Source organism: Hibiscus syriacus, unplaced genomic scaffold (genome assembly GCF_006381635.1).
Source record: "Hibiscus syriacus cultivar Baekdansim isolate YM2019G1 unplaced genomic scaffold, ASM638163v2 tig00116962_pilon, whole genome shotgun sequence".
NCBI classification, from domain to species: Eukaryota; Viridiplantae; Streptophyta; class Magnoliopsida; order Malvales; family Malvaceae; genus Hibiscus; species Hibiscus syriacus.
In genome coordinates this window covers 7,286,665-7,305,518 of record NW_024063488.1, presented here as the reverse complement: position 1 = coordinate 7,305,518, position 18,854 = coordinate 7,286,665, and the positions used below count along the sequence as shown (strand labels likewise).

The following is an 18,854-nucleotide window of genomic DNA, read 5'->3' as shown; positions in this document are numbered from 1 at the left end:
CATATATGCTCCCAACATATATATATATTGGTAAGAACAATATTCATGATTAGTACCACTACTAGCATTGGTTAACAATGTTCATGTTCTTCTTTGCTACCCAACAACTCAAAATATAACAAGATGTTAGTTTGCATATAAATCTATAACTTTTTAACCTATGAAAGAATTTGATATATCTTGTTGAGGAACTACTACTGCGCCTCAACGGACCTTCCAATGAAGAATGCGGTAAGTAAATTCATATACAGGCCAAGATCTAATATTGCAATTAGTGCACACATGCCACATCATTTGGAAAGTGTTGGCTAATTATCACAGTTGCAACGTTAAATCCGGGTGCTGGGGTGAACCAATTGGCACCCTAGAACTAGGTGAAACAGGTGCCAGGAATCTTACATTAAGATCAGGGGCAAATGGAAGTAAATCCTGCTCATTATTGGAATTCCGCAGAAGCCCGACATTAGTTGCCTCAGGAAACCCCATTTGAGACAAATAACCAACCCTAGACACACCAATAGAACCATTGAAACTAGAGTGCGGTAAAAGTCTTTGCTGAAACTGATGAGAAGGTGCAGAAGCCAAGTCCTTTTGAGAAGTTAGACCAATGACAGTTTCTGTGTCTTCTTTACCTTGCAAAGGAGATATACTTGCGGCAATGGAGTTTGAACCAGAAGTAGCTGCAGATAAAAATATGCCAGGAGGATTATCAGACAGAGAATTTGAAGATCTCTGCTTGTTGGCGAAGGAACATTGAGGCTGCCCTACCGTCCTGTTTTCTCCTACCCATCCAGGACCAAACTTGATCCCGGTAGGCAAAACACTTTCAATTTTTCTTGAAGCAATTTTCCAAACAACAGGTCCAAGATTTGCAGCAAAACGTGCCAAGCTTGTAGCATAACCATTTTCTGCTCTCAAACCAACCTGATAGACATTGAAAGGGGGAAAAAGGTCACCACTTACCATTGGATGAAAAAAATATAATTAACAAAAAATAAAATTGAGATAAAAAAGTAGCTGTCACTGCAGTGGCCACTGGCCATATCATATAAGGGATCAAGCAGTCTATTCTTCCGGTGATCTGGATAGTTTTCTATTCTCTATAAACACGAGTTGTCAGAATATTCAGAAACCCTTTTGGATAAACATATAATAGGATCAAATTATCAGGCACAAGCCTACCTATATTGCACTAGAACGTTTTCATGCAATTTATTATGACAGTTTATGGTGGAAAAGGTCAATCAGACATTCCATCTTATAACTCAATAATTAATCTATTAACTAATGCATTAATGACCATTATTTGCAGCATACACACCGGAACTAGTTGCTTCACTTCATCCAAGGTGGAAAAGATATGTTGCTCATGTCCAGAAGTCAACGAATGGTTGAAGGAGTCCCGCCTGTTCTCATCTACTGTGAAATGTTTCATCCCATACTTCATCACAGCCTTCACGACAGAAGCTACAAAATGAGAGAAAAAATAGCTCAATATGAATATAAAAAACATGCGGTAAATAACAATTCACATTCAAAAAAGTTAAGAATCAGTTAAAATAGCAAACCTGGAAATTCATTCTCCCATTCAGTTGAACAACTGGAATAATTTTCTTTGCTAGGAGAACCCCAGGAGGACCTGATTAATGTATCAGCAGGCCATAGCTTGCGGGAAGTAGGTTCTTTCCTCAAATTGTAAGTGTTTGAAAGGCTGGAAGCATCTCGACCAGCAGCAAGAGTTGCATTTGAGGGATGCTCAGAACCAACACGGTCAAAAGATGATCGCATCAATGACTTTTTGAGGCTCTTTCCAGGTGGCCTTCCTCTCCTCACAACTTTCGGTTGGGGTTCACCTTCATCACTATCTTGCCTCAAATCCCCGAAGTCCTTTTTAGCCAGCTCTTGTATTGACCGTGCCTAACCAACCACTCCAGATGTTTAAAATAACAGAAACCAGAGTATCATGACAAAGGAGTTAATACAACTAAGACCTAGACAAACCTGTCGAAAGTAAATTGTATCCGGTGCGTTATACTGCATTGCATTCGAGCATATTAGAAAAACATCCATCTGTATGAAAAAAACTCACATATTTCAATTCCAGTTCCAGAAACATCAGATATCGTGCCAGAAAAGCGTATGAAGGAAACTAAATCCCCCAAAACGAAGTTTTGTTACATGTTTGTAAAAACTAAAGACTATCCTCACCGGAAAAGTCCAGTGCATCCATACTGACTTGAAAATTATTTCATTAGGATTTTCATCTTCTCAGTTAAAAATCAACTCACAGCATATACAATTTTCTGCTAGGGAAGAGAACGATGTTAAGATCCCAAGCTAAACAAAACAAGTTCAGCAATCAAATTCACAAATCATGGGCATTTCCAATTGAATTCTATATCATATAAACATCGATATAAAAGGGCAAATAGAAATATGAAATATGCACAAAGAATACAGAGCAATACATGATTAGTGAAACAAATTTAATAGTAAATAACTCAGATAGGATATGCAGGGGCTGATAATTATTGTAATTGGTTTCTGATTGTGTATTTTGTCACAGACATTGTAGCAAAAGTTTGCTGTTAGTTGGAATAAAACTTACTTATCCAAAAGCCAAATTAAAGAATCTTGCAGGCTTAAGTGACTAAAATGCTATACCAGACAACTGGACTTAAAATGACGAACTAAAACATTATAGCCAACAACATTACTACTTAATCAGCATATTCAATTTTCTACAAAAAACACAAATCAACCAAATCCAGAAAAAAGAAACTTAAACACCATTAAAGGTAATACAGTCAAACAACTTGATCAGCCATCCCTCTCCAACCCGTCTAAGGGTAGACAGATAGATGAACATTGCATCTATATTAGCAAAGAGAAGGCTTGCAAAACAAACCTCAAATTGTTCCAAGGTAGTATAAGCTCCACCAACAAGTTTTTTCCTGACTGTCAAAAAGTCCATGGGGTGCGCAATAATGTCATGGTAATCAGGAAGCTGTATCGAGAACAATCCAACATTATCTCATTGACTGGGATTTCTCTTTCCAGTAATCTACATTGTGCAAGAACGAAAAAGAAAATGCACCTCTTCAGGATCCACTGGCTCTGAGAATACCCCGTAAGTGTCTTTCCTGTAAAAACAATCAAAATCCAATAAACATAGGATGGGGTAAGAAAAAGAAAAACCAAATGAACCAAAAAATTTAAAAATAAAAATAATACTTTTGAAGTCTGTCAAGAATGAACACCAACAACTTTTTGTCTGGCAAAGGAGTCGTGGGGCCAGACTCCACCGGTGACCCTGTCAACAAATAAACCATAAAATTAGTTTATTTACCAAAACCCAACACCTCTTTTTCTTTTTAAGAATCCCCAGAAATGCCTTTTTCATGAAAACCGAGATTGATTTATACCGTGAAGAGTGTCTGTCACTTTCGATGACTTTTCTTCCTGTAAATAAGATAAACTCTCGTATCAAACAAACATATATATATATATATATATATATATATATACACATGTATTTATTATTATTTACCAAATAAAATATATTTATTCATTATTTATAAAGATCCCAGAATGAAAATCTATTGGAAGAGATATTTGCCTTGATCACTGAATAATCGGTGTGGAAAGTTCCAGTAAAAACGCTACAATAATGCAAAGCAAGTGCCCAAAAAAAGGACTTCGAAGTATTATTAGTAAAGTAAAAGACAAAATGAAGCTTGTCAGAATGGTGGTCTGTGCATCTATTGTTTTGCTAAAAAATAAAGGTCGGATTAGATGCCAGACAACGAATCTATAAAATAATAATGGAAAAATCGTAAATCAGGAAAGAAAGGAAAACTGTGTTCAACCCTACTTGAAGTTCGAAGAAAATCAAAAAAGTTGAAACAATACCCAATAAAAAGAAGAAAGCACATTTCTTAAGTCAAACTCGTTCATTCATCTCCATTTCAATTTTCAATTATAAAAATCGGCGCAATTAAGTTCGAAACCCAAAAATATAAACACTAAAAATAAAATATCCAAAAAAATAGTTTGAAAATCATTTTTGTTTCTATTTCAAAAACAGCGGTTTCAAAATCCCGCGAAAATAAATATATATAAATGTTTTAGTGTATGATTAATCACCGTCCGATCAGATCCAGGCTTGACAGTGGTGAACTTGCGACGTCTGAGTGACGCGTCGGGTTCTTCATCATCTGCATTAGAATCAGATCCAGGGGAGGCCGAATTCTGCGCCAAAGGAATCGGATAATGTTGATGACTACGAGAAGAATTGAAGCCAATCAATAGTTTATGCTTCTTATGTTGACGGTCATCATCGTCGTCGTCTCCTCTGGAAACCGGGGAGCCACCGTTGAGATTGGGGTGGCGGCAAGAGGACCGGCAGGTCAAATTCCTGGAAGAATTAGGGTTAATGAGATTAGGGTTTTTTTGTTGCGGTTGCTGTGGCTCCTGCAGTTGTTGTTTGAGAGAGCGCTTTTGAAGTTCTAAGAGAGAGGGCCTTCCCTTCTTCTTCCTCTTCCTCGTTGTCTCCGCTGCAATCTCACCAACACCACCCATTGCTTTTTCTTTTTTATTTTTCCCTCTAAACAACCTTTGGTTCCTTACTTCGTTTATTATATTAGTTTTTAGGGTAAATTATATGTTTAGTATGTCAACTATCACTTTATTATGTTTTGGTCACTAACTGTTTTCTTTAATAATATTTAATGTCGCGTTTTGATTTCATTTTAGTAAGTTGTAATAAGGGCTGTAAACAAGCAAAATCGAGCTCGAGTATTATCGAGCTTAATTTGACTCAAAAACTCTAAAATAGAGCTCAACTCAATTCAAAAACTCACGAACCTAAAATTTTCAAGCTCAACTCGAACTCGAAAGCATGAATTGAAGCTCGAAAATGCTCGAAATAAAAAAAAAATCTTAAACTTAACTTAACATAGCTGAAGCTCAAACTCGAACCTAAACCTTAAGTACATAAAAATGCTATACGAGATTTTTAAAAAAATCAACACATAAATGTTAATATTATTAATATGTAATTCTTTTTAAAAAAATATTATTTAAAAATATTATTTTTTCTAATTGCTCGTAAACTTTTGAGTCGAACATCAAATAACCTGTTCCGATTTGTTAAGAACTTTAGTCAAATCCATTCGAATTGTGTATTTATCGAGCTTTAACTAAATTAATCTCGAATAACTCACGATATATTTTATTTCATTTAAAGTTAATTGTGACATTAATATTAATATGATTTAGAATAAAAAAATATTTGAATGACAAAAACAAAACAAAAGTGATAATCGTATATTAAACTTATAATTTTCCCTAGTGTTTATTGTTATTTTTAATAGGCCCATTCGGCGAACAAAGGGGTACAATACAAGATGCCAGCGTCACTAGTAAATAGTAATAAGCTGCAAGCCTATAAATATTAGTTTTACCTTTCAAATCAAAGTTTATGGTATAAATAATCGTAGAAACCGCCTGATAAACGATTTATAGTAAATCTTGACCATTAATTTTAAGTAATAAATGATGTATTGATTATCCAAAAAATAAATAAATAAATGATGTATTGATACCGCAATTTTATATACCGGCTCTGATTAAACTGTATTTCAACACTGATGTTCACTAATTCTTCAAATACTTCCAGCTCTGATTAAACATGTGGTCCTCCTCTCTCATCAGCTATAACATCCCCTCCCTGATTGCTTCTGCTACATCTTTAATTGCTTCCCTTATGCTTTTAAACTACCTCTTGAATATTTCATCTCTTGTCGCTTTGCGTTTTCTCCCTTTCGATGATGTTGCTGGCTGGGATGCTGCTTGTGAATCAACTTGGCTGGTATCATTCGTGTCATTATCTTCCATATTCACACCAACTACATCTTGCAAAGGAATACCATCAAATACTCCTCTGCCTATTGAGCTACCACCAAATTGACCCCCCTTTAGCTCCTCTCTTTTCACAATCTTTAGCAAAAAGCATCAACAATTTATCGTGTAATTAGCAATTCTTGTAGTGAAGACCTTTCTCAATTGGCATCCCAATGTTTTCATGCAATTCATTCACCATATTTTCATATGCCATTGTAGTGAAGACCTTATCAACCCTGTTTCCCAAACTCTGTTGGTGCAAGAGAGCATTGATGAGGACATCATCCATAGGCTGTGTCCACTACAAAACATCCCTTTTATTCACATTAAAATTCTAAGATTTACCAATTGTTCTTACATGCATTGTCAATAAGATCTTAGGAATGATAGCAATTGAAGGCATAATGCTCATCTAATTATAGGAAAGAATCACACACAACAGGTAGTTAAAAGGGATTAAGAATAGTTCTTCACTTTAAATGATTAACAGAATCAAAATAGAACACCGTCAAAAATAGCATCCAGAGGATGTGTATGAATTAACAAAAAAAACATGTCCCCTTTTAAAAGAAACTTAACTGCACCGTTATATATGGGTATTTGCTCAATGTGCATTCTGTATTTTAGCAATTAACGTTTTCGCTTATGAATTGCTTTCATCCTTTACGCCTTGCAGTAACCCCAAATAAAATAATAAGCAACCATTATAGTTTAATGGTAGAACTGGCACTCATGCAATATACATAACCCAAGTTGATCAAAGGTCGTTCACAACTCATTCCTCAGCCTATACTAATAAGCATTATCTATAAAAATAGTACAAAACACACTAGAGAAAATAAGTAAACATACACTAATAAAATATGAGTCACCTACTTTTTAAAAAGGAAGCAATTTTTTAAACTGTTATTGAATGAATTAATTAAATATTTAAACTCATATTAGGATGAACATGGATGAAAAAGATTCCCTTGTATGGATATGGGCCATCTTTTATTTCCATCTAGAAAAAAAGTGAGTCCCGGCTTCAGATTTTGAAGCAACAAGGCATGCAAAATACATAAATCAGATCAATTAATTATTTGTTTTAAAAAGAAAACAAAAGACTGGAAGGGTGAAAGAAAATGGCCTATTGTAATTTGTAACATGTGGTGCAACGAGAAGTGCATAAGGACATATACTTATCAACAGGCAAACTTTACCTGAAGTTCAGAGATCAAGTGTAAGCATCATGCGCCCTAGCTTTGTACCACAATTTAGAAGTCATAACTATCATTTGATGAATTAATTAGATATTTAAACTCATATTAGGATGAACATGGATGAAAAAGATTCCCTTGTATGGATATGGGGCCATCTTTTATTTCCATCTAGAAAAAAGTGAGCCCCAGCTTCAGCTTTTGGAGCAACAAGGCACACTAAATACATAAATCAGATCAAATAATTATTTGTTTTAAAAATAAAACAAAAGACTGGAAGGATGAAAGAACATGACCTATTGTAATTTGTAAAATGTGGTGCAATGAGAAGTGCATCAGGATATATACTTCTCAACAGGTAAACTTACCTGAAGTTCAGAGATCAAGTGTAAGCATCATGCGCCCTAGCTTTGCAACACAATTTAAAAGTCATAAATGTCATTTGATGAATTAATTTGTTACTTAAACTCATATCAGGATGAACATAGATGAAAACGATTCCCTTGAAGGGATATGGGGGCATCGTTTATTTCCATTTAGAAAAAAATGGTAAGCCATGGCTTCAGAATTTGAAGCAGCAAGGCACACTAAATGCACAAATCAGATCAAATAAATACTTTCTTTTGAAAAGAAAACAAAACACTAGAAGGGGAAATGTAAATGATCTATTGTAATTTGTAAAATGCAGTGCCACAAGAAATGCATCAGTACATATACTTCTCAACCGGTAAACTCACGCGCCCAAGCTTTGCACCACAATTAAAAGTCATAACAATTAAAAGCTTTTTCTCCCTCTTCCCACCACCAACAATTTAATGACAGATAATCAAAAGATTGCATTGCCGTTCGTACATGATGAGCCGAAAAATATAAATCGAAAGCACAAATCTATAATCATTAAGTGAAGGACTAACCAAATAAATGGTTAGCTAGTAAGAAGAGCACTTTGATAAACAGTGGTCACACATGCGCACTATCGAATCACTACACCGTAAATTCTTCTCTCGATATTTATTGTGGTAAAGAAGGACGAAACCGCTATTATAAACAAAAAAATGCACCCTTTAGCAAAAAGAGCAATGAACAGATGAGCAAATGGAATTTAAGAAACCGTAATTCCTATAAGAGTGTCGGGTAACAATAATAGCAACTAATAAAAGGAGAAAAGGAGATTCAGAGAATAAGAGCATGACGAAATCAAAGGATTAATGGAAAGAAAACCTGCTAAGGACTGGAGAGGGCGAGCTGATCTTCGTCTACATCGATTGGAAATTGAAGCCTGGCAGCTGCAGATAGTAGGGCAGAGGGCTATACGCTTTAATATATATTTCTCAAAGTGATACCTTTTCGGCTGAACTGGCGAAAGGAACGTCTTCGGGACACGCGTTACCCGTATTTTCGCTGAATTAGATGTCACGTGTGAAAGGCGCATCCCCAGGGACGCCGACTCGACTGCCACGAGTAGAAAGCGCATCCCCAGGAACGCGCCTTCCATTAAATGTCATAAATGCCCCCATCCATTTTCCCTAACTACCCCCTCCTCCCCTATATAAACCCCCTCAACTCTCCCTCATTCTTCACACCAAAATCATATTCTCCTCTCTTATATAATTCAAATTCTCTAACTATTTGAGTTTTAAATTTGTTATTAGTAGTAAGAAATTTATTTTTATGTTAGTATTTTTTAAAATAGTTATTATATTTTATATTAATATTTATGTAATATATTTTTTTTATTAAAATAATATTTATATAATTATTATTTATTTAGAATTATTAATTTTTGGTATGCTAATTTTATTGTTTTGTCTACAGTTATAATGGAAAACGAAATGCTGTTGCGATTGGATATTGATCATATCTCCAGACATTTTAGCGATATGGTAATATTTTTATAATTAATGTTAATATTTAAATTTATTTTTATTTTAAAGTTATTATGAATTTATATTAATTTTTATTTTTTATAATGTATATTATTTAGGATATTGATCGTATTTTAGAGACTTTTATTAAAAATTCACGTATACCGACACCGGAACGTATTTTGCCATATTTGGCTTCTGTCGGGTTCGGGTATATTGCAACAATTATTGGCGGTTGCAAACTCGAACCTGTCCTAATTTCTGCACTGATTGAGAGGTGGAGGCCCGAGACACACACTTTTCACCTTCCATGTGGAGAGGCAACAATTACATTGGAGGATGTCTCTATGCATCTGGGGCTTCCCGTCGAAGGAAATATGATGTGTGGTATGGCGGATGGTGATTGGCAGTCAATGTGCATTGATTATCTTGGAGCTGCTCTGCCAGAGTTTAATGGAGGTAGAATAGCTTTATCTTGGTTGAAAGCTAATTTTGAGGTTTTAAATGAAAATGCTTCAGAGGATCAAGCAAAGGCATGTGCTCGGGCATATATTCTACGAATAATTGGAGGAATATTGATGCACGACAAATCTCGCAACCAGGTGCATTATATGTGGTTGCGACATCTGATTGATTTTGATGAAGCTGGAAGATATAGTTGGGGCGCTGCAGTTTTGGCATTTCTCTTTAGAGAAATGTGTCGGGCGACGAATTATAAGAAAACTGCTATCGGTGGATGTCTTCTGCTTCTACAATCATGGGCGTGGTTCCGCATGCCTTTCTTATGCCCGATCGTGAATGAAAACGTATTCCCCTTATTGTTGAGGTAATTTTCGAACTAAATTTTGATTTAAATATTTTTAATTAAATAGGGTGATATTTAGTTTATATTATATTTCATAGGTGGTCGATGAAAAGAAAGGACCATAAAAGTATATCTACTGGGTTAGAGGAAATTCGTTTACTTATTGATACGAAAGCTGGGTCTGAGGTATGTTTTTAAATTTTTTTAATTATTAATATTTTAATTTAAAATGCTAGATATAATTAGAATATTTTATTTATTTAAATTGTATATTTATATTTCAGTTTCAGTGGATACCTTATGCGAGCGATGAAGTGAAAGCTTGCATCCCACCCCACCTTAGTGGGTCATTAGAGGTATGGATATCAGTTATACCTCTTATATGTTATGCTATTATTGAGTGGCATCCAGTTGATCGCGTGCTCCGTCAGTATGGTTGTACGCAATATATTCCTGGAGCACCTAGGAATTTAGGCGACGTGCATAACATAGATAAACGAGGAAAGAAAGATGTTAACTGGGTGGTAAGACATAGAGATTGGATTGCGCTTTGGGAGAATCGATATACACTATTGGCCCCTCGACAATATTACACTGAAACTGGTCATATGGTTACGGATAACTATATGGACTGGTTTAATGAAAATAGAAAGTCGTTTCTACTTTCGGCGGAAGCACGAGGGGTTAACATTCCTAGGTGCCGAGAAAGACGTCAACTGTCTCAATATCATCGTCCCCCGATGCGTGGACGGAGAGAATGCGCTACCGGTTCTGCATCAGTCCCACCACAACATCCTTATTCGTCGATGCCGCAGGGGTACATGCCCAGCCCTCCACTTCATATGCCAAGCACACCAGTTTATATGCCATCTCCGCAGGGTTACATTCCGAGCCCGCAGGGTTACATTCCTAGCCCGCCAGGTTACATGCCTAGCCCGTAGGGTTTTATACCATATGGAGGTGCATATACGACTATGTTTAATGATCCAACATATGGTTCATATGCATCTTATTTGGCTGGTGGTGCTTCTTCGCAGACACCTCAATCTCCATTTGGATCACAGACATCGATGCCAATGTTTCCACAGTTTTCACAGTTCTCGGGGAGCGGTGGGATTGTTACTAGCACTCCTCCAGGGTCGTTATTTTATACAGGCCCTTCAGCCCCTTCAGCGTCATCTACACCAAATGAAGAAAATGCTGCTGATGATGATAGTGAAGTTGAGGAGACTGATGAACAAGTTCCACGAAGAAATCCTCCACGAAATAGACAACCACTGCCATGTGGAACTCATTCGAGAAGACGACATCGGTGATCCAGTTGTATTTTAATGTTATTTAAATAGTTATATTTCAGAATTTTATGTAATTTGGTTATGTTATTTAAATGTGTCATGGTTGTTACATACATATTTTTAATGTTATTTTTTATTCACATTTAACATTAAATGTTTGATAAATGTTTTTAAAATACAAATTATATTATTCGAAATTTAAAATAAAAATAAAAATAATATTATTCAAAATTTATAATTAAAATATAAATTATAGTATTCGAAATTTAACATTAAATTTCAACTTAATATTCCAATTGTATTCGAAATTAAAAGTTATATTCCAATTATAGTTCACAATACTTAAATTGAAATTAAATTTGTCCATACATATGATTTTATCATTAACATATATATTAAATCGTATACATTAAAATCAACTTATCACTTCACATTTATTCGTAAAAACATCTCGATGCTCATTCCATACAATTTCAATGTCACAATCAACTTATCACTTCACATTTATTCAATTTATCCATAAAATTTTATCTAATTTATTCGAACTTCACATAACAATTTAATTTAAGTTATTCTTAACTTGCTGAACTTTCAAAAGCAGTTAAATTTTGGTTATAATTTACCTGATTTCACAATCCATCTAGTGTCCTCGAGGGACATGAGTGACATAATAGGGAAATGATAACATATTCTCTGACAAAATAATAGAAGGCGCACCCCCGGGAAAGCGCCTTCAAGTCCCCTGAGAAATAATAGGTACTGATATGAATAGTGTCCCTGAGGGACATGAGTGATATAATAGGGCAATGATAACATATTCTCTGACAAAATAATGGAAGGCGCGCCCCCGGGAACGCGTCTTCAAGTCCCCTGAGAAATAATAGGTACTGATATATCTAGTGTCCCCGAGGGACATGAGTGACATAATAGGGCAATGATAACATATTCTATGACAAAATAATGGAAGGCGTGCCCCCGGGAACGCGCCTTCAAGTCCCCTGAGAAATAATAGGTACTGATATGAATAGTGTCCCCGAGGGACATGAGTGACATAATAGGGCAATGATAACATATTCTCTGACAAAATAATGGAAGGCACGCCCCCGGGAACGCGCCTTCAAGTCCCTTGATAAATAATAGGTACTGATATGAATAGTGTCCCCGAGGGACATGAGTGACATAATAGGGTAATGATAACATATTCTCTGACAAAATAATGGAATGCGTGCCCCCGGGAACACGCCTTCAAGTCCCCTGAGAAATAATAGGTACTGATATGAATAGTGTCCCCGAGGGACATGAGTGACATAATAGGGCAATGATAACATATTCTCTGACAAAATAATGGAAGGCGCACCCCCGGGAACGCGACTTCATGTGAATAGTACTCCGATTATAGACACTATTATATGCAACATATTATAAACTTTCAAAACAAACTTCAGTTCACAAGCTCTCAAATTCTCAAATTCTCAAACTCTAAATTCTCAAATTCTCTGAAAATGAGTCGTCTTTCTGCTGTTGTTTTGTATGATGGAGAAATTAAGGAAGCTGAAGAGGGGGTTGTTTTTGAGTCAGATCATTATATCCCCTTAACCTTGAAGAGAAACATCACAATTGAGGAGTTAATCACAAAAATTTCGTTAAAGATTCGTGTAGCAGGCCAGAGAAGATTATTTTCACTTCAGTACAGATTTCATACTGAACTATTTCCGCTCACGTATACATCATTTCAGCTTTCAAATGATGATGATGTTTCTATGATGGTTGATGCTCATATGGAGAGTTCACAATCTCTTATTGAAATGTATGCCATTTTTATTGAGGTTCGTGCAACTCGTGGTCTCTCATATTCCTCTCACTTTGGCATTACATATCAAGCTGATCAAGTTGATAGCCCGACACAATTGATCTGTAATGATTTCACATCATTAATGGCGGATCCAACGCCAGATACCATGCCATCAAGTTCAATAGGAAGGCATTCATCTGCAACTGCTTATGATCTCAACCCACGTGGCTTCACCAATAATCCATATGGCAACATCTCTTCTACTTCAAGGGGCAGACATTCATCTACCAATGTTTTCGACTTACATATGGAAATGCCAATGAGACGGCAGTCTATTCACATCCCACATGATACAATGGCCTCAAGTTCAAGGGGAGGACACGCAAGCGAGAACTTATTTGACCTCAACATTGGATTATCAGGTGCAGATGGTGTTGAAACGGGATTATTCGTTGAACCTGACTCACCACAGTTTAACGTACATTCTGATGATGACGAGGATGACGTTCCGATAAATACAACACCAGCCGAACTTCCTGCACATATGTATGAGGCTGATTATGATGCAATGTATGAGACTGAATTTCCAGATCTTCCTGATGTTGGCAACTATGGACTTCAATCATTAGTCAATGACGATAATTTACATATTGGAATGGAGTTCGCATCGAAGGAGGAAGCAATGATGGCAATAAAGAGTTACAATATTTGTAACTCAGTTAAGTCCCGAGTTGATCGATCTAACACGGAGAAATATGTCTGCTACTGCGTCCAACGTGACAACGGATGTCAATGGATGGTCCGTGTATCAAAGAGGAAGAGGAAGAACAACTTATGGGAACTAACAAGATACAACGGTCCTCATACATGTTGTGCAACAGGTATAAACCAGGATCATCCCAACTTGGAATCCAACATTATTCATCCCAACTTGGAATCCAACATTATTTGTCAAGCAATCATGCCCATTGTGAAGCAAAGCTCTCATATAGCTGTTGCAGTGTTAATTTCTGCTATACAGTCACAATATGGGTACACTGTCTCATATAAAAAAGCGTGGTTGGCAAAACAGAATGCCATTTGCAAACTTCATGGCGAATGGGATTCCTCTTACAACGAGCTGCCCAGTTGGTTTCATGTTGTGCAAAGACTTAATCCTGGGACAATTGTTGAGTTCGAAACTCAACATCATTACGTGAATGATCGAATGGTTCGCGATCGCTGCCAATTTTACCGTGTCTTTTGGATTTACCCTCAGTGTATTAATGCAGTCAAGTACTGTAAACCAGTTGCCCAAATTGATAGTACTTTCTTGAATGGGAAATACAATGTAACATCCCAAACTATAGGTTAGTGACTTAATTGTAAAGTTTCAGAATTTGATGATTAAAGTAGAAGAATAAATTAGTTCAATGATTTATCTAAAAATAAATCCTAAAAGTTGTTAGTAATTATTAAAGGATTTTAAGGGCAAAGTGGTCATTTGACTTGGAAAGGATAAGATAATGATATATATGGGATAAGATTGAGAGATTTCTCCAGAAACTCTCTTTTCTTCTTCTTCTTCCTCTCCTCCCGTATCTCCAAGCTCAAAGGTGAGTCTTCTACTTAGTTAATTATTTGTTAAGTTTAAGATTGGGTTTTGATCATTAGATGATAACTAAGCTTATGGAAAGCTTAGGTTGTCCTAAAATCAAAAGATAAAGGAGATAGAGAAGATTAAAGATTAGTGGTTCAAACATGTTAAGATATATGAAGTGTTAAAAGTGGAATTCAAACATGTTAGATTATTGATGTAATTCTTAAATTACATATGAAATATAGGATTTTGAGGTTTAAGAAGAAATAAATGAGTATAAATTGGTTTAAGGATGTGTACTAGAGTTAAGAGTGAAAGAGGGGATTGAACATGAAGGATGTAATCCAAAATGAATGGATTTTCTGGTTCAGAAAGAGGTTCTGGGCAGAGTGCATCGATGCACATTCATAGTGCATCGATGCATCAAGGTTAAAACCCAGAAATTTGTTTGAATGTGCACCGATACATTGGTAATGCATCGATGCACTCTTTTAAAATAAAGACATCGAATGCAATTCGTGCATCGATGCATAAGTAGTGTATCGATGCATCCCATTAATAGTGAAACATCGAATGCAATCGGTGCATCGATGCATAAGGAGTGCATCGATGCATCTCAGCAATAATACAACATCGAATACCTTTTATGCACCGATGTATCAGTAGTACATCGATGCATACCTTCATTAAAAGATGAAATTGACTTTTCTCTTGGTCTAAAGAGTGAACCATTAGAGTATATTAGTTATGATACTGATATAGATCTATGTATGATTATGTAGATATAGAACGTGATCCCGTTCCGAATCAACTGAAGGATTAGAATCGAATCAAAGCAAAGCTAAGGTGAGTGCAATTTAATTTGTACTTATATTATTGAATAAACATTTGGCTTGCGATGAGCCAGTGATGAAGTTACTATGGTAAGAAGTAACTCCTAAAATGTTATTTGATTGGTGATCAATGTTATGATTTGTGTGATTATGAGATATATAAGTTATATGGAAAGTATATGTGAAATAAGATATGAGCTTATATGAATATGTGATATGAATAAAGCTATAAGAAATGATTTATGTGAATATATACAATTGTGATACGTGTTATATGATATTAGATATATGTTTACACATACATATGGTATGTGACCGAAGAGAATGAACATGTGATTATAAGATCAATGATTACACGTACATTTGGCACGTGACTGAAAAGAAAAGATATATGTTCATAAGACAAAGGATATGAATAAGTAAAGTGAACTGTTATGAATGTTAATGCCCATGTTATGTGATAAGAGAGCTAGTGGTATAGTTGGCATGCCAAGGGTCGAGGGTTTACCTATGTTCTTCGGGACATATGGACTGTTTACCTAGGTTCTTTTTGAATCTATAGACTGGTCCTTCGGGATGAATACTGAAAGGTTCGGTGCCCCATGAGGAAATTGATACGAGCTGTGGTGACAACATTAGTGCACAACCTCAATGTACTCACATACCTTAAGTTCTCAATAGTGTACATGGGCTAATAAAGAGATCAAACAAACATATTGAATGTGATATGTATACGATGGGTTTATAAATGATTATCAAAGGTAAGTGGTTTGAAATGTGTTACATGAACCATATGATGTTATGTGTATTTCTTAATGATAATGATGGTATATGTTTATGTATGATTTATGTTATATGAAATATTATATGTTTTATATGCCTCACTAAGTCAACGACTTAGCGTGTGATTGTTTCACACGTAGGTTTCGAGAAGAGTAAAGAGTAATGCGGAGCAAGACAGGTCAGTTCTCCTTACCAAATGTCAGATCAGAAAATATATGTACTGTATATAGAGTGTAGTTGGTGTGTAGTCTAAAGATATAAATTGTATGAACTCTGATATATTCTGTAAACGTTTTGAATAAGTTAAATGTTATAAAAGTTTTTAAATTACTCACTATTTTATACGAATAAATGTTTGAAAAGTCAATGTGTCACTTCAGACTCGTGTCCGGGTCGGATACGGGTTGGGGTGTTACATTTAATGGTATCAGAGCTACGGTTTAGCCGATTCTAGGCTAAAAACGAAATCAAAAGTGTTTTAAAAAGTGCACATGCCAACACAAAGTGAAAAAAAAAATCTGATATGATAGGGTAAGGAGTGTGATGTCTTGTTAATAGAGTTAAATGACATGTTATATGATATGAATTGGATGATTATATGCACACGTGATATGTGATAGAAGAAATGATATGAGAGTTTGTAAAGTGAAATACAAGACGATAGACCTGAAGGTAATAGCATTCACCTACCCTGGCCAGGCAGGGAGAAGAGCGAAAACCTCAGGGAATGTCTGTATAAGATTAGAGAATGAGTCATGATGTTGAATGATATTCCGATGTGTTTTCAATTGTATACTTCGTTAACTCATAGAATGAATGTATTAAAATAGTTAAAAGAGTTATGAGCACCCGAGCTCAAGGGTGAATTTGAGGAAGGCTCTGTTGTTACAGACCTTTGGATAAATGATATGAAGATAATGCTAGAAGATGTTCATTTCTCCATAGTGGAGAAATTAAATTGAGAAGTTTGTTATTATGTGGATAAGATGGAATATGGTGAATGAGTGTCACCATAAGGACGTTAAAAAGATTAAATGAATTAGTGAGAATTTGTAAAAGAGTTCAAGGATAAGTGCATCAGTAACAAGTGTATAAGGTATATGAAGCCAGAGCTTATGAGTTTGAAACGAAGAGATAATATTGGGTATAAGCAAGAGTGTGGATATGATTAAGAGAATTGGTGCTTCATAGAGTTAAGTACCATCAAAGAGAGTCAGACAGACTCAATTAGTATGGTCTGGTACTGAAAGATTAAACAATGATTTAATTGATAATAAACCAAGGTTAAAGACCACCTTTGTGAATTAGATTAAAAGTTCTGTTAGAGTTATTAAAATTGAAGCGGGAAAAGTATTATAAAGGGGTGAGATGAGTATTGAGATTTGGTAATTGTTGAAATAATTCCAATTGCAAAGAATGTATATGAATGGTTAGATGAAGGTTTTTGCTTTAGATTAGAAGAATCGATGTTGTTTAACAGAGTTATGAAGTTGGAGTATATTAAGTTAAAGGATTAGAAGCTGATGAAGGAAAATACAATTATAAGAAGATTTTTATAATAAAAGGATAAATGGATAAAGAAATGAAAAGATGGTGTTTAAAGGATTAAATATGATAAAGGGTTATAAGTAAGTGCAGATTATAAGTTTGATTAGAAGTAAGAAAAGTATGTAAGGTTATATGAAGAGATTATGTGTATCGTAATATAGACAATGATGAAAGAATGAGTAAACGTTTGGATTGTGGTGAATTAATTAGAAAATGAAGAAAGAAATCAATTGATTGATTTTTGATTTAGAGTGATAAGAATTGATGTTACTGTCTACAGGATAAGTAACATTATATGAATTTTAGAAAGGTCAAAGGAAAAATGCATAATCGAATGAGAGAAAAGACAACAATGGATTGATATTACTGGTTATTGTTTATATGATAAGCAACAAAAGATGAATGTATAACGAAAAAGATAGTTGGAAAACTAAAGGATTGAAAAGTAAGTGTCCGATGATGACAAGAAAGAATAAGTCAGGGAAGCAACATAAGAACATTAGAAGATATGTTCTTATCAAGATGTGCAGTGAAATTCGAGGACGAATTTCTTATAAGGAGGGGAGAGTTGTAACATCCCAAACTATGGGTTAGTGACTTAATTGTAAAGTTTCAGAATTTGATGATTAAAGTAGAAGAATGAATTAGTTCAATGATTTATCTGAAAATAAATCCTAAAAGTTGTTAGTAATTATTAAAGGATTTTAAGGGCAAAGTGGTCATTTGACTTGGAAATGATAAGATAATGATATATATAGGATAAGATTGAGAGATTTCTCCAGAAACTCTCTTTTCTTCTTCTTCTTCCTCTCCTCCCGTATCTCCAAGCTCAAATGTGAGTCTTCTACTTAGTTAATTATCTGTTAAGTTTAAGATTGGGTTTTGATCATTAGATGATAACTAAGCTTATGGAAAGCTTAGGTTGTCCTAAAATCAAAAGATAAAGGAGATAGAGAAGATTAAATATTAGTGGTTCTTGAATGAAATCTTGAAATAGAGTTTATAATAAGAATTGAAAGTTGGATTTAACTTGTCATCAATCTAGTTAAGATATATGAAGTGTTAAAAGTGGAATTCAAACATGTTTGATTATTGATGTAATTCTTGAATTACATATGGAATATAGGATTTTGAGGTTTAAGATGAAATAAATGAGTATAAATTGGTTTAAGGATGTGTACTAGAGTTAAGAGTGAAAGAAGGGATTGAACATGAAGGATGTAATCCAAAATGAATAGATTTTCAGGTTCA

At 35.0% G+C, this 18,854-nt stretch overlaps 1 protein-coding gene, 1 long non-coding RNA gene and 2 other non-coding genes across 6 annotated transcripts; all 4 read right to left on the bottom strand.

Moving 5' to 3' along the window:
- Window positions 1-160: 160 nt before the first annotated feature.
- LOC120190077 lies at window positions 161-4,638 on the bottom strand. Of its 3 annotated transcripts, XM_039193205.1 has the most exons (10): window positions 4,147-4,638; window positions 3,426-3,462; window positions 3,235-3,313; window positions 3,098-3,143; window positions 2,909-3,007; window positions 2,002-2,070; window positions 1,569-1,917; window positions 1,322-1,467; window positions 569-924; window positions 465-530 (listed from the first exon to the last, which is right to left on the bottom strand). In XM_039193205.1, the coding sequence occupies exons 1-10, from the start codon at window positions 4,579-4,581 to the stop codon at window positions 506-508; spliced, it is 1,641 nt and encodes a 546-aa protein (XP_039049136.1). In that variant the 5' UTR covers window positions 4,582-4,638; the 3' UTR covers window positions 465-505. The 3 variants fall into 3 exon arrangements, with proteins under 3 accessions (XP_039049134.1, XP_039049135.1, XP_039049136.1); XM_039193203.1 differs by having other exon boundaries at window positions 161-924; XM_039193204.1 differs by lacking the exon at window positions 2,909-3,007 and having other exon boundaries at window positions 161-924.
- Window positions 4,639-5,640: 1,002 nt separating this feature from the next.
- On the bottom strand, window positions 5,641-8,412 carry LOC120190080. Its single transcript, XR_005522593.1, has 3 exons — window positions 8,325-8,412; window positions 5,905-6,154; window positions 5,641-5,807 (listed from the first exon to the last, which is right to left on the bottom strand). It is a non-coding gene; the product is annotated as an uncharacterized LOC120190080 (long non-coding RNA).
- LOC120190799 lies at window positions 7,069-7,133 on the bottom strand. The gene has a single exon (XR_005522644.1). It is a non-coding gene; the product is annotated as a small nucleolar RNA snoR101 (small nucleolar RNA).
- Window positions 7,435-7,498, bottom strand: LOC120190798. The gene has a single exon (XR_005522643.1). It is a non-coding gene; the product is annotated as a small nucleolar RNA snoR101 (small nucleolar RNA).
- Window positions 8,413-18,854: the final 10,442 nt, after the last annotated feature.